At 41.4% G+C, this 16654-nt stretch overlaps 1 protein-coding gene across 5 annotated transcripts in view; it reads left to right on the top strand.

The window, feature by feature from the left end:
* The window catches only part of LOC111154077 (nuclear receptor coactivator 1), a 154808-nt gene extending 147652 nt beyond the window's left edge, over positions 1-7156 (top strand). For 2 of the 5 annotated variants that reach the window (XM_022513433.1, XM_022513434.1), the window contains exons 21-22: positions 667-756; positions 4820-7156. In XM_022513433.1, coding sequence (XP_022369141.1) covers positions 667-756; positions 4820-4990 — 261 coding nt within the window. In that variant the 3' untranslated portion in view covers positions 4991-7156. Of the gene's footprint in view, positions 1-666; positions 757-4677; positions 4735-4819 lie in introns of all 5 variants that reach the window. The other 3 variants (XM_022513437.1, XM_022513436.1, XM_022513435.1) reach the window with 3 other exon arrangements.
* Positions 7157-16654: the final 9498 nt, after the last annotated feature.

The following is a 16654-nucleotide window of genomic DNA, read 5'->3' as shown; positions in this document are numbered from 1 at the left end:
GCTGCGTTGGCCATCTCAGATTTCCAGCTGCATCATCTCGACTCAGGGAGCCTGCAGGGCTCTGCCTGGGTTCCCTGTCCCCATGCTGGCTGCAGCCTGGAAATTCTCTGTATACTGTAGGCTGAAGCAATTGTAGGACTCACCTCAGTTATTTCCTAGCTCTTAGGGATCACTCTCCTTCACTGGGTTTGTCTAATGTCTTGAGTGCCTCTGTTTCATATAACTTATGCAATTTCTTCATTGATTCAGGCAGAGGATAAATCTACTTTCTGTTACTGAATCTTGACAAGAAATAGAAGTCTTTTGCTGATTAACTTTTGTGTGTGTGATTTTAACTTTTTATTGAAGTATCATGTAAGAATATACAGAAAAATATACAACTCAATGAATTCTCACAAACTGAACACATCTTTAAAGCTACCATTCAGATCAAGAAACAAAACATTATCCGCAATACCCCAAAGATTCTCTTCATGCTCCCTTCCACATCCCTCTTCACCCTGCAAAAGGAACCACTATCCTGACTTATGACAACACAGTAAATTGCTAAGCTTTGTATTTCTACTACACCCTATTTTCTGTCAGTGAGATTATTTTTCATGGAAGAATTTGGTCTTCATCTTAAACAACTAGCTTGTAATTTGGTCTTGTACTTATCTTTAATAGATAAATGATCCAGCACTGAGACACACAGGCCTCTACTGCAACCAGCTCTCATCCACTGACCTTCTCAAAACAGAAACAGATGGAACCCAGGTCAGTAAGAAAATTCTAAACCCAGAGCTGCCAAATGTACTCTAGATACACAGGAAACTTTGTTTAGCATCGTGATTAAGAGCCTGACCTTGGGAGTCAGACCTGGGTGTGAGTCCTGGCTCTATTCTTCTTAGCTCTGTCCTCCATGTTAGGGAGCTTCCCAGAGCTGCTACCTAACCAACAGAACTAACAAGATACCTGCTAATAGGATTGTTGAGAGGGGTTAAGTGAGATAACTTTTCGAAAGGTTTAATCTGGTGGTAAAATACGATAAAGGGATCACGAATGGTGGCCACTGGTTGTTATATAGTAAATAAGAACAATTCTCAAACTCATGTGTAATCAGAGTACCCCAAAAGATCTCAGTAAATTCAGACAAAATAGAGTGCCTGCTGTGTACTCTGCCTCCTTTGAGAAGTTTGTTTCAAAACAGTACAGATAGCAAGGCTTGCTATTGTCCTATATTAACCTAAATTTAGAGATTTGGGATGTTTTAGCTCACTTCAGTAACTTTGATTTAGTCTTTAGTCTCTTAATAAATACATATTTTTAAGATATTCTGCAGGCATTATGGTAAGGTGGAGATACAAGGAAACATGAGACATGTTTGCCCTTTAGGTGAACTATGGGGAGAAGTGAGGAAGGAAAGTTTCATTCGTGAAATGCTTTTAATTTGCCTGGCACTGTGCTAAGCACTATCTGCTTTATCTCATGTGAGCCTCACTATGACCCTACGAAGGAAGCGGTATTCCTTTTGTTCACAGATGAAGAAAGAGAACCAGAGGAGATTTAACTACATGCACAATTCACAAAGCTAGAAATGGCAGAGCTGATGTTCAACTCCGGTATTTCTAACTGAAGATCATGCTCTTTCTGCCATACCACTTAGGGCCTGTTGAAAGATAGAACATGTAGACATAGACACATTAATTGTCACATAAAGAAGGCAAACTCAAATTTATGTTATAAGTTTCAAGAGCCATAGTATTCAAAGAAAGGAGAAAATGCTCTGAGGGTCAGAAGAGCATTTCCACAGGAGCTGAACTGGGCCTTGAGCATAGTTGGCAAGGCAAGGTGAAGGAGAAAGTGTCAGAAGCTGGAGGAGGGAGTGAGCTTGCAAGTCTAGGGGACTGGAAGTAGACGGCACGGAGACAGGGAAACAGTAATGTCCTAGCATGGTCCTAGGAAACCAAATCCACTGAAGGTAAAGGGTTTGTAATCAAATTTTATAGGAATTAAAATTAGTAAAATAGATTGGGGCAGGTTTCTGGGAGCCTTGAATGCTAAACTCAGGGTTTTGGATTGAGTCCTACAGATGAAGTGTCACCCTCAGGAGGAACAGTGATACAAGCACCGGTTCAGGCTTCATCTTGAGGGGGTAGAGGGACAAGAGGAGCAGTGGACAGTCTCCTCAGGATCAGACAGACCAGCTGGGAGCCATGTCTCTAATCGGAGCCACAGGAAATAGGATCTGAGTCCTGTGAGGGTGAAGAGGGGATTTTTGTGATGGTGAAAATAAAGTCTTCATTAGAAAGTTTCCAGAGTCTCACTCTTGCAGGGACGTATACTGGGCAGCTCAGCAAATTAATTAAAACTAAACAACTGAGTTTTAAAGTTCTTGAGCTCTAAGACAGCATTTAAATTAATGTGAAAACTCTGCTAGAAAATCTTATGAGTTTGGGACTCCACTCACATCACTCTTCTCCCCTGGCAAATCGTAGGATTTGTGTATGTCTTGCTTTGCCTGTCTGTGAAGGTGTGGCAGTATGTGAAGTCCTTTGAGGTCTGGCCTAAGGCATCCTGTTTTTAAGGAGCAGTTCAAATGGCTGAAGATTGGTTTGATCGTTTCCATTTTTTTTTTTTTTATTTCAAAACAGATGATCTTAAAAACATTCTTTTTAAAGAAGCAAAATTTTCTCTCTAGTTTGTTTGCTCATGCCTTTCTTAAGAATGTTTTTAAGTGTTGGGGGCAGAAACACATTATGCTCTGCCCCAGTATTTCCTATGTTGAAACACATAAACATGAAATTTTACATGCTATTATTTTTTTTTTTAGATTTTTATTTTATTTATTTGACAGAGATCACAAGTAGGCAGAGAGGCAGGCAGAGAGAGAGGAAGGGAAGCAGGCTCCCCACTGAGAAGGGAGCCCGATGTGGGGCTCTATCCCAGGACCCTGGGATTATGACCTGAGCTGAAGGCAGAGGCTTTAACCCACTGAGCCACCCAGGTGCCCCCATGCTATTATTTTTTTAATCAGTCAGTGCCTAAAAGCCCTATAGCTTGTGTTCATGCCAAATTTCAGTGGCAGAATCTTCTTTCTGTTGTAGCCTATCATGCAATCTCTATTTGCTCCAGTGCTTTTCCACTTGCCAAACAGAAGCTTGGGAGTGAGTTTAATAGACATACAGAGGCAAGTGTACAGGAAAGGAGAAGGAACAGAACCAAGAGAGGAGGGTTTGAAGAGGATTGTATTTGGAGAGCAGAGAACCAGGAAAGAAGAGAATATAGAGACCAGGAAAAGAAGGCTTAGTAGGGAGATTGTTGACAGGGAGAGAGAGGAGGGTCAGGAGTGGAGCTCCAGAAGGAAAAGAGTAGGAAAGAGAAATTAGGAACAGAGGGGAGGGTGAGGGCACAGAGATATCTACTGAATAAACTCGGAGAGTTGGTATATGTTAGTTGCACAAAAAAAAAGAGCCCAAAGAAAGAAGAAAACAAATGGGAACCTGTGGGATCCAGAAGCAAAACTTGGGAAATAGGGCAAAGGAGAGGATTAGGAGAAAAACGATGCTAATCTAACTAAGGTTTAATCCACCAGGTTAAGAAGACTCAGCTCAGAGGCTGTCTGTCTTTTCTGAGGGAGTGCAGAGTGGAGGTGTAGGCGGGTCAAGAAGGAAGGACACTGGGGGCTGGACTGATACAGCAGTTAGAGGTCAGGATATTTGACATGTGGCCAATGAAGGCTGATGAAAACAACCTTTTATTCAATTACGATAGAAAAGTTTTCAGAAAAGCTGAGTGTAATTGACATAAATTAGTGATGAATGACCCCAAAAATGCATCGCTAAAATGCTTCACATACCTGTTGAACATGAAGCATACATTTGCCAAAGGGTTGAGACACTAACAGATGTATTTGGATGCCGTGGAAGGCATCTCAGTTCTTGGTCTGGAACATTCGCAAGTATGATACTGGCTTTAATCAGTTCTACAAATGGCTTTTTAATAAGGATGGTCGTAAAAACTAACTTCTGGCTTTGTTTTCCCAATAGAAAATGCTAGAACTATGCAACTTTAGACATTTTTAAGGTATATGTGTATTATTATTGAGAGTAGCTAAAGGGAAAATTCACACTGTTCTCAGCTAGTAATTGACTGTTATTTTTAGCTTATGTGTTTAAATGAATTGTCTATCAGGAAAAATAAGTTAAATATAAAATTGTTCTAATATTTTGCTGTAATTCTAAAGGCAATATGTAAAAGGCAATATGTAATAGTATATTTAGATACTATGCAAATCTTCTGGACATTAACTCTAGTAATGCTGATGTCCTATTACTGAGTTGTGGTGGTTTTTATTTTGCTAATACTGGGTTAAAGCCCTTAATTTTCTAACATCATAAAGTTTTTTTTTTATTCTACTAAAGTCGTCTGTAGAATGCTTTTGTAACCAGTTTCCAAATAATATATATGTGTGTATATATATATTTTTTTCTTTTTTCTTTTTTTAAACCCACCACTGAACACCCAGACTCTGACACTGGGCTTTTCCCAATCTTGGCAATATTAGCAGTGATGCTCCTTTTCATTATTGATGGCAACCCTGTAGGAGGCTTGACCATTCCAATTTTGATTTTATTTTTAAAGTGTGAACTTTCCAGAACCCTGAGCAAAATGAGTGCAGCGATTTTCTTTTTGTAGGACAAGAAGACAGAAGAGTTCTTCTCTGTGGTGACTACAGACTAGAGGAATGCTCTAGTGAGTTTCCACTTCAAGTAGTACCCACTCATAAGCCGGGGGGGCAGACCCTTCTGTCTAAACACATCTTTTATTTGTGTTCCAGCAGGTGCAACAGGTTCAGGTGTTTGCTGACGTCCAGTGTACAGTGAATCTGGTAGGCGGGGACCCTTACCTGAACCAGCCTGGTCCACTGGGAACTCAAAAACCCACGGCAGGACCACAGACCCCCCAGGCCCAGCAGAAGAGCCTCCTTCAGCAGCTACTGACTGAATAACCACTTTTAAAGGAATGTGAAATTTAAATAATAGACATACAGAGATATACAAATATATTATATATTTTTCTGAGATTTTTGATATCTCAATCTGCAGCCATTCTTCAGGTCGTAGCATTTGGAGCAAAAAAAAAAAAAAAAGGAATTCACTTTTGTTGGAAGATTGAGAGGTGTTTTTGTTTCTTTCTTTGTAAAAGCCTTGGATATTGAAAAAAATAACAAGGCAGAACAGTTGGACAATCTTTCTTGAGCCAAATTTAATTATTCTTATTTTTGTAATCAGTCATTGGCTTCTTATCTGGATGAAGGCTTTTGGAGGAGAACCAAAATGACAAGTTCCAAGGGGAAGATGAAGCCCGGCCTCTGCTGGCTCAGTCCTGACCTTGACAAAGAAGAAGGGCCCAGTGGGGCTTTGCCTGTGCCCGTCCACCAAAGGCTGTCACGCGTGTCTAAATCAACAGCCCTCCCCTTCCCGACCCCAGGCAGCTTGTGTGTACAATCAGCTTCTTCTAGCAACTCTGTATCTGTTGGCTTCAAGAGAATATTTTGCCTCCCATATGTACCCCTTCTCCTTTTTTTAAAGATGGATTTAAACCAAGATGCCTCCAGGAACGAGGACGAAATGAGTATATTCGCAGAGGAATCCAAAAAATACAGTTTGGGGGAAAATGCAATAATTTTTGATGAGATGGGTGAAGGACAAGAAGCGAGTTCTGTCAATTATTGTAGATATAATTTTTCTGATTAAATCTGGAAAAAAAAAAGGCAGCCTGTTCTTTCTGCTTTTATTGTATTAACAGCTAAGGTAGCTAAAGTTATTTAAAATAAAATTAAATTTATGATCCAAGTAGCTTATTTTTCCCTTTAAATCTCACTGTAAATATATTTGATTTCTTGTAGAAATTGATTTCCTTCTGTTTAATTTTATGGTTTTATTATCATACTCTTGATTTTTCTAAACTTGTGTGTGAATATATCATTGATTGAATTGCAGTTCCATTTGGCTAGTGATATTTCATTATTTTACTAACTGTGATGCCATGTATGGATTTACTTTGCGGTTCAGATCGAAATGCCACTGCCAGAAAGAGCTGTTGGAGATGAGCTGGAGCACACCGCCCTAGAATGTCCCTGGGATCACCTACCTTGAGACAGTGCGAGGAGTTAACACCGGAAGTGCAACAGGCTACTTGTACAGAGAAAAATTAGTACTCAAAGAAAATTTTCATGTGTTTTAGATTGACTTTGGGGATTTGAATTGTCATCAGTGCAAACATAAATTTCTCTATCCTACTCTGAGGCTAATTGGTACCATATTTTCCCTTTGTGTCTTGTCACTCTGCCACGTCTTGTCTCATCCTGGCCTCTGAGTCAAGGACCCAGTGAACTGCCTCTAGTTCTAGAAGTTCCACTGCAAGGCCAGGCAAGCTTGAGAAGGGTACTGTGGAAGAAGCAAAGGCAGACCCCCATCACTTGCCTTTACCTGCGCCCCGGGCCTGTGAATGATGCCTGCATCTTGACATCGTGCACCAGCTACCTCTGCTTCCACGGCAGAGCAAAGGCCATAAGAACTAACGACGGGCGAGGAGCATGGACTCAGACACCAAGGAAGAAGCCATTTTCCCAGGTCCTCCTTTGTGCATCTCACCACCCCTAGTTACAGATAACTCCATTGAACAGCATCTACTCAGAAACTATACCGAATAAAAAGATTGCTGGAAGGGCTCACATGGGTAGCAACTATGAAACAGAAATAGGACACTCAGTTACAAACATTATCTCTTTTAGTTTTTCAGAAAATGCATCCCTGATTTCATTCATTCCCAGCTTGAACGCCCAGCCATATTACTCTAGTCCTTACCAAACTGCTTTAGGAGGTCATTTCTGTTTTGTTTGTGATACTTAGATGTGCAGACTTCGGGAAGTTCACCTTTAACTTCAGCATTCCAGATGAAGTTTCCTGACTCAGTGCTTTTGCATAGGGAACTAGTTTTAAAAAGTGGTAAGGAAAATCGGAGATGCTAATAACATCCTCCCCATCCCAGCTGCACCTTAAAGTATGCATGTCACCTTCAAGGTTTTATAATTGCACTGTTTGTTTTATGTATGTACAGATTAAAATTATTGCTACATTTGAGGAAAATAAAATTGCTTGCTTCTATGTAATTCCTGTCATTCCACAGGAAATTCACTTTTCCAGCTACTGAATAGAATTTGTTTAACAATGTCCTGGGTTGCCTCTTCATTTACAGGGAAGAAATGAAAGCTACATCCTACAGGAATCGCCCAAGCCCCAGTGACTAATGAGGATCATTAAAGGATCACAGAAGAAAGGATCCCTGAAGCCAAAGATCCTCGAAGGCACCCTCATATGAACCAGTGAAAATTGGAAAGGGTCAAAGTAAAGTTGTGAGAGTGGGCCATGAGGAAATCATAGCTTTGGCCATTTGCCCGATGATTCAACACGCTGGTCCTGCTGTTTCTGGACCCAGGAGATGGAGTCAGGGCAACCCTTTGTAGCTACAAGACACTATCTCTCCCCATAATGGGTTTTTATATACTAACACTTATCAGTGTGTAGATTACAGAGATGTTGAATCTTACTTAAGGAGGCTCCTTCATTTTGCCCTCACATTTCGTAAAATGGAGGCCCTGTCTCTTATTCAATATACATGTTTTTAAAGCAGCATAAATCTGCCAACACTTGGCTAAGTAGGCCAGGGTAAGGAGGGTAAGCAAATATGATTCTAGAAGGCATTCCAGCCTACGTATAAATACACACAGATTTGGTAGCTGCTCTCTGAAGTCATGCTTATGGGAGAAGAAAACCTTTTCCAGTGTTGGGATAAGGTACAAATGATACTTCTCTTAGATGACCCCAGGTATCAATTGAAATTTATGCTAAGGGAGGAGTGGGAAGGCCACTAGAAAAACAGAAACAATTGAGGGAAAAATGAGGTTGATATAGAAGAACTTCCATCTTCTTTATGGTTTGGCCAAGACAGGCTCGTACCTAGAAACTGTCTCCTGGGCCCTGACAGTCAAAGAAAAAGAAAGGACAGTTGTCTATTTACAAAGGAAGCCGTGCTGATTTCCTCCTTGAAACGAACTCCTCCTCCCAGGAGAGCAGCTCCACTTGAAAAAAGTGAATGTTTCAGAGCAAGTTTGATCCTTGGCCATTCCTGTACCTCTGAAAAAGATCTTGATGATTTAATTGAGCCCATAAATTCTTTTTATTGGAGAAAACTGCCAAAGGAAGCATTCCTCCATCCAGAACCTTTTCTGCCAGCACTAAATTAGTTTTCTTTAGATATTTTATTTTCATTGCCACAAGAGCTCTTAACAAGATTAAAGAAACCCAAAGCTCTGGCCTCATTCAACATGTTTTATTGTCTTTATCCAAGGCGCTAAGATGTGGAAGAGCCCAGAGACACGAACCCTGCTCTCCCAGAGATTTTTTTTTTTTTTAAGATTTTATTTATACATTTTTGAGAGAGAGAGAGGGCACATATGAGAGCATGAGGAGTCGGGGCAGCTGGAGAAGCAGACTCCCTGCTGAGCAGAGAGCCTGATGCGGGACTCAGTCTCGAGACACCAGGTTCATGACCTGAGCGGAAGGCAGAGGCTTAACTGGCCATGCCACCCAGGCGCCCCCTGCCAGAGCTGATACTCACACTGGGGAGGTCTTTCATAGTTCCAGTCACAGTTGGACTAAGTGGTGTCAAGGAGAGTTAGAAGTTGCTTTGGGAGTGAAACCTCATCTGGTCCATCAAGGAAGGTTTCCTCAAGGGAAGAAATGGCATTTGAGGTATGGTTTGTAGGAAAAAGAGGAGGGAGCTCAGAGAAGGGTAGGGTGAGAATTCTGCGGAACTGCCTGTGGTAGAGACAGGAAAGAACCTCAGAGAGCTGCTTTTTTTTTTTTTTTTTAAATTATTAACTAGTTTGAATCCTCATAAACATCTTATTAAAATTATGTCAGCTGAGGGCGCCTGGGTGGCTCAGTGGGTTAAGCCTCTGCCTTCGGCTCAGGTCATGATCTCAGGGTCCTGGGATAGAGTCCTGCATCGGGCTCTCTGCTCAGCGGAGAACCTGCTTCCTCCTCTATCTCTCTGTCTGCCTCTCTGCCTACTTGTGATCTCTCTCTGTGACATAAATAAATAAAATCTTTTAAAAAAAAAGTTATGTCAGCTGGTCAACTGGAAAGTAACTGAAACCAGCCTTTGGCTCCAGGAGAAACATGAACCAGGCTCTGGGACCCTCACAGGGAAACTGTGCCCGCCTGTAGCTAAGGTCTCTTCCATAACTAGCCCTGTCCAGCCAGAAGCACAGGCTTTTGTATCTTTCTCTGCCAGATGGGCCACAATACTCTGTGGCAGCGTTCAGGGAAAACATTTGTGCTATAACCATTTCTAAGGTGCTTTTAGGTTCATTGTCTTATTCAATCCCTGCAGTCCTTTGAGAGAGATGTTGTAAAGAGAAAACAAACTGAAAGCTTATGACACAAACACGGTTTATCAGGGGAATTGGAACCTGAAGCCAAGTCTTCTGATTCCAAATTCTGGATTCCCCTTCCTGGACTACAGGATAGAGGACTGCTTCACAGTCCGCAGATGGTAATCTCACTGTGTGGCCTTAAGCAAGGCTTTCTTCTCTGAAATACCTTTTTTTTTTTTTTTTAAGATTTTCTTTTTTTATTTGAGAAAGAACAAGCAAGGGAGAGGAGCAGAGGTAGAGACAGGAGCAGGCTGAGCAGGAAGCTGGATGCGGGGCTCAATCCCAGGACCCCAAGATCATGACCTTAGCCAAAGGCAGACGCTTAACGGACTGAGCCACCCAGGCGCCTCTGAAATAACTTTTAAAAACAGGCCTTGAAAACTGGGGTGGGGTGAGGTGGGAGCCGAAGGGCTGAGAAGAGAGGAACTGGCCCTTCTCCAGAGGCCGTCTGAGCCTGCCCTTCAGAGGCCTAACTGGGGCTGAGCTTCGGCATCTGATCGGGAAGATGTCCCCCCGTGGTCTGGGGAGAGGCATTAGAGGCATAATCTGAACAGGAACTGAGGAAGGGGTTCTGTGAAACTGCAGCGTCACTCCTTTAGCTTGAAAGAATTTTGGAAAATGTGGGCTCCTTATGCAGCAGGTATAAATGAGTGACCAAGGACCACTTTTGGGTGGCAGAGCCCTACAATTCCTCCTAGAAAATTTGGTTTCTTGGATCAGCTCATGGAGGCTCTGGCTCTGGACCCTTCTGCAAACAAAGAATCTTTTTCCTCTGCTGGAATTTGGCTCTGGTCTAATCATTTGTGTTTGTCTCAGAACTTTGGTCGTTCATGCAACCGGCAGAACCAACCAATGTCCACAGGTATCTGTAGCAAACCCGAGACACTGGCTTGAGAAAAGAACAAAAATGTTTACAGGAATAGTTTTTCTTCCTCCTTGTGTGTGTGTGTGTGTGTGTAAAGTGAGTTAGCTTTTTAAAATTTTTTTTTTAAGTAATCTCTATACCCAGCATGGGGCTTGAACTCATGACCCCAAGATCAAGAGCCACATGCTCTATCTACTGAGCCAGGCAGGCACGCCGTAAAGGAATCATTTCTATTCCTTCAGGTTTTCTTCCCACTCCAATGCCCACAGGTCCTAAGGTGCAGAATAAAACAAAACCTGACACCAAGGTTTATATATTCCACTTCTTTTTTTTTTTTTTTAAAGATTTTATGTATTTATTTGATGGAGAGAAATCACAAGTAGGCAGAGAGGCAGGCAGAGAGAGAGGAGGAAGCAGGCTCCCTGCCAAGCAGAGAGCCCGATACGGGGCTCGATCCCAGGACCCTGGGATCACGACCTGAGCTGAAGGCAGAGGCTTTAACCCACTGAGCCACCCAGGTGGCCCTATATATTCCACTTCTGATGACCAGACCTGTTGCCGTACAGACAACCATGATAGGCAGTGTGGGAATTATAGAGATAGTTGCCTAAAGCTGATTCCTTCCTAATGAGATTCTGCATCCATTAAGAAATACATCTCATTTCTATTCTGCCGGGCAATGTTCTAGACTGACACTCTTGTGCCAATTACTTCTTAGTTTGTACAGCACTTTCACATACCATATGTCTTGATCTTCAAAATCCTAAGAAGCAATTAAAATCTGAAGCTCAGATTTATGGTCAGGTGGCTGGGAAGTTCTGGACACAAGAGTCAACCCTTGGGTTTTGTGATGAGACCTGCCATTCTTCCCACTGCACAATGCAACTGTTAGAGACGACAGAACCTAGAGAGTGACACCTAAAAAGTGGGAATCCTGATGCGTTAACAGTTGTTCTTAGAAGCCTGTAAGGGTTTCCATTTTGAAAATAAAACGGCACTAATTTTGAGTTTGTTAAAGTACTGATTTTTTTTTTTTTTCACATTTTAAATTTGTGTGAGGGTGATGGTTCTCAACCCTGTGCTCTTCCGGAGCAACTTCGTCTTTTTCTTTGATCTCAGCACCACTTACACCGATAGCGCATCTTAAATCCAGCCACCATCGCCCTCAAGATCCAGGCCTGAATTTCCAGCTGGCGAACATTACCACGTGCACAGATCCCACCACCCCAGCCCAGCACCTCAAAACTCAATCGCACACCAAATCACTTCCCCACAAACACATTCTTGTGTCCCTTATCATTGCATCACCATCCTGTGAGTGGTCATTTTCAACAACTTTCTCCCACTCATCTCACCAAATTGCTAACAGTTGCCTTTGCAGTGTCATACAGCTATCTTCTCCTTTCTAGCCCCCTTAATCACAGACTGAATTCATGACTTAATTACCTTTCTTTGGATGATTACAGTAACCACCTCCACGCCTTTTACCTTCAACTCTCGCACAGTCTATCAGAGAAGTCTTTCTGAACACAACCTTCAAAGTCTTAATGACTCTTTCCTGCCTATAGTTGATTTGAAATCAACCTGCCTTTTTAAGTTTCATTATGCTCTATGTCACACTGATCTTTATCTTTGAATTGAAGACATTTGTTCTCACATTACCATATTCATCCCTTTTCTTCAGCCTTTATTGCTCCTTCTTTCTCCTCCCTCCTTGTCCCTTCAAATCTTCAATTTGGATCCTTTCTAAGACGCCCTCACTGGTCCACACGTTTAAATTAACCCCCTCTTCTCTACTGTCTTTCTGCAGTGTTTGGGTTTGCATTAGCAGTTGGTTATATGTAAATCGGTTTCTCTCCACCAAATTCTAAGATTTTTATTTTTATTTTTAAATTGTAAGCTTTTCAAAGAAGATGTTCGCTTTTCTTTCCCCTCCACCTCCCACATCCGAGCCTTCCTCATAGTAACCTCTAAACAGCTAACTGAAGAAATAGATTCAGAAGCAATATTTTAAATCAGGGAAAGGAGCTGATGGACAGAGAAGGCCCTGAGTTGTCGTCCTAGAGTCCAGATTGTTGAGCTAAGGAAAAGTTGCAAAGTGTCCAAGAGTTCAAGATGAGGTCCCAATTCTACCCTGATGATTATTCCCTTTTTTTCATGAAATGTGAGCCCCACATATTTGGGGAATTTGAAGAACATTAGTAGTTACCTTTAATACTTCCACCTCTATGGTTTTTATAAAGTTAATGTACATGTAAGTTACTCAAAAGTAATACTTTTATCATGCTCTCAAGCTTTGTATTTATAGATGATACATGCTTCTGTTAAACCCTTTACTTTTCTCAGAAATTAATTCCTCACTGAAAATCAGCTGATTGGTTGACTACAGTCTTAACTGAAAAAAATAGAAAAGGCAGATCAGGGGAGACAATCCCTTCCAGTTTTCTCTCCCCAAATGAGTACAGATCTTCCTTGACTTATGATAGGGTTATGTCCCAATAAATCTGTCATAAGCTGAAAGTAACATTACTGAAAAATGCATTTAATACAGATAATCTGTTAAAAATCTGAGCTTACCCTAGCCTACCTCAGGTGTGCTCAGAACACTTACATTAGCCTACAGCTGGGCACAATCATCTAGCGCAAAGCCTATTTTATAATAAAATGTCAAGTATCTCATGTAATTTATTGACTACTGAAAGTGGAAAACAGAATGGTTGTACGGGTACAGAAGGGTAGTCAGTGTGCTGACTGTCCATCCTCCTGATCGCATGGCTGACAGCTGTACGTTGCTGTCCAGCGTCACGAGAGAGTGTTGTACTTTCCTATCACGAGCCTGGGAAAATAACCAATTCAAAATTCAAAGTGCAGTTTCTACTGAGTGCATATTGCTTTTGCAGCATTATAAAGTTGAAGATTTTTAAGTCCAACTGTCGTTAATCCAACCATAATAAATCAGGAACTATCTGTTTGTAGAATGCCCTACTATCTCACTTACAATAGAAGAATCACTCTGAGAAGTGATTCATGGTAAAATCAAATACGAGTAAGAAGGCTCTTCGTGAAATAGCTTTTCGACTGGCCTTTAAAACTGGTGCCTCTGGAAGGCGAGTGACTTCATCAATTTGAAAAGCAGACAGATGGAACGGGTTGATGAACAGGAAGACCTTTCTTTAACAGAACAAATGTCTTACCTGGAATTCCTTTCCTCATACCCGAAGAGTCAGTCCTGCTCAGTTCTGCTTTGTTTTCAAATCTAAAGTAATTTATTATACACCTGCCTGTACTAAATTTTAGGCTGAATTCTTTTTTTTTTCTTTTTTTTTAAAAGACTTTATTTATTTGACAGAGAGAGATCACAAGTAGACAAAGAGGCAGGCGGAGAGGGAGAGAGGGAAGCAGGCTCCCTACTGAGCAAAGAGCCCAATGCGGGACTCGATCCCAGGACCCTGAGATCATGACCTGAGCCGAAGGCAGCGACTTAACCCACTGAGCCACCCAGGCGCCCCTAGGCTGAATTCTTTTTTAACTTGCAAACTTCTACAAAATAGTCATTAATTTTTAAAATTAGCTTTCCACTTAATGTGCTGATGTTAGCAATTGCATTTTAAATGAGAATTATCTAGTAAGCTAGACTTTTAAAGTTCAACCAAAACCAGCTGGGAAAAAGGATCTACCATAGAACATACTTTATTTAAAGACTCATGAACATCTAAGCTTAGGCTTTAAAATTTCATCCTACCTTCTCTTGAAAGCTTTTTCAAAGCCTTTTATTAAGGACATTTTCAAATGCATATTAAAGTAGAAAACATGGTGTAATGAACCAGTTCCAGGTTTTAAAATCGGTCTTTGATATGTGATTTTTATAACCCCAAATAAAGAGATGACTTCAGTTACTCTATCAATTTCCAGTTCAAAATGAAGCTGTGGTTAGCTCTGGGAACCTTCAGACTTAAGAGTTTGTTTTTTAAAGCATTGCATGATAACTACTTTAAAGAACGAATATTTTTTTTAAGATTTTTTAGGTTTTTAATTAACATAATAATGTATTGTTAGCCCCAGGGGTACAGGTCTGTGAATCGCCAGGTTTACACACTTCCCAGCACTCACCATAGCACATACCTTCCCCAATGTCCATAACCCCACCACCCTCTCCCTACCCCCTCCCCAGCAACCCTCAGTTTGTTCTGTGAGATTAAGAGTCTTTTATGGCTTGTCTCCCTCCCGATCCCATCTTGTTTCATTTATTCCTTTCCTACCCTCCAAAGCCCCCACGTTGCCTCTCAAATTCTTCATATCAGGGAAATCATGATAATTGTCTTTCTCTGATTGACTTATTTCACTCAGCATAATACCCTCTAGTTCCATCCACGTCGTCACAAATGGCAAGATTTCATTTCTTCTGATGGCTGCATAGTATTCCATTGTATATATATATACCACATCTTTATCCATTCATCTGTTGATAGACATCTAGGTTCTTTCCATAGTTTGGCTATTGTGGACATTGCTGCTATAAACATTTGGGTGCACGTGCCCCTTCGGATCACTACATTTGTATCTTTAGGGTAAATACCCAGTAGTGCGATTGCTGGGTCATAGGGTAGCTCTATTTTCAACTTTTTGAGGAAACTCCATGCTGTTTTCCAGAGTGGCTGCACCAGCTTGCATTCCCACTAACAGTGTAGGAGGGTTCCCCTTTCTCTGCATCCTCGCCAGCCTCTGTCATTCCCTGACTTGTCAATTTTAGCCAAAGAATGAATATTTTAAAGAAGTCGTAATATATATTTTCAGTCAATAGATATTAATTTCTTGCCTACCATTGACTATTTGTCAATTACTATTCCAGGCAATGGGGCTACATCAATGAGGAAGATAAAAATCCCTGTTCTCACGGAGCTTGCATTCTAATAAAGGTTGGTTGACAAATGAGCAAAATATGGGGTGTGTCAGGTGCTAAGTGCTGTGAAAAAAATTAAGTAGGGAAGGAAGAGCAGAGAGTGTTTCTGAAAGAGAGTGGTGACCATTTAAAATGGGAAGGACAGAACAGGTCTTCAGAGAAGGTAACATTTGAGTGGACCTAAGAAGGTGAGAGACTGAGCCATGGGAATCGGGAGAAAAAGCTTTCTAAGAGAGGTGTGAAGTCTTCAGGCTAGAGCAGAATGAATGAGAATAGCAGAAGATGAAGTCAAACAGGTAACGAGGGCCAGTATGGTGAAGGGTCTTGTAGACCAATGCAAGAACTTTGGCTGTTGTTCTGACATGGGGAGCCATTGGAGCATCTTAAGCAGAGGAGTGATGTGATCTTACTTGCGTTTTTAAAGACTCGCTTGGGATTTTGTGTTGAGAATAGTTGTAAAGAAAGCAACTGCAGAAACAAGTAGACCTGTAGGAGGCTATTGCAATAGTCCAGGCAAGAGATGATGACTTGGACCAGGATCATAGCAGTGGAAATCGGGGGAGGTGGTCAGATTCCAGATGTATTTTGAAAGTAGGAACAACAACATTTGCAGACATTATTAGATGTGGAGTGTGAGAGAAGAATCAAAAGAAACTCCAGGGTTTTTGGCCTGAGCCAAACTGGAAGGATGGGACTTTCATTAGCAGAGATGGGGAAAAGAAGTAGGTTTAATCAGTTTTCTGTCATGATCAGTTTGATATTCCTGTTAGACATACTGGAGGCAGAGATATCAAATCAGCTGTTGGATATAGATGGGTTTAAAATTTAGAGGGTAGTTGGAGCTGCAGACAAAAATTTGGAAGTTGTTGGCTTATATTAAAACCAGGAGGCTAAAAGATGAATGGAACCCAGCTCTCGCTCTCTCTTTTTTCCTAAAGATTTTATTTATTTATTTATTTAAGAGCGTGCACAGGCACACACAAGTACACACAAGCAGGGGAGGGACGGAGGGAGAGGGGTAGAGAGGGAAGCAGACTCCCCACTAAGTGGGGAACCCAACACGGGGCTTGATCCCAGGAACTTGGGATCATGACCTGAGCCAAAGGCAGACGCTTAATTGACTGAGACGCTTAATTGACTGACCCAGGCACCCTGGAACCCAGGTCTCTTAACTAGGCTACTTCTCTCACATTACATAATCATTCTGAAGTAGGGTTTATACAGGAACAAGATGGTTCAGTATCTGAAGTCTTACAATGCAATTTCGCACAGTAACAATAGAGAAAAACTACATGATTATTTCAGCAGATGCAGAAAATGTACTTGCTCTTTAAAAAAAAAAAATCCCATAAATGACTTTTTTTAAAATTAGCAGGCCTGTGGCAGGGGGGAATCTTCCTTGATC

This window comes from Enhydra lutris, unplaced genomic scaffold (assembly GCF_002288905.1).
Source record: "Enhydra lutris kenyoni isolate GAN:26980312 unplaced genomic scaffold, ASM228890v2 scaffoldscaffold35, whole genome shotgun sequence".
NCBI lineage: Eukaryota > Metazoa > Chordata > Mammalia > Carnivora > Mustelidae > Enhydra > Enhydra lutris.
Note: the sequence above shows the minus strand (reverse complement) of the source record. Positions and strands in the feature narration are given on the sequence as shown.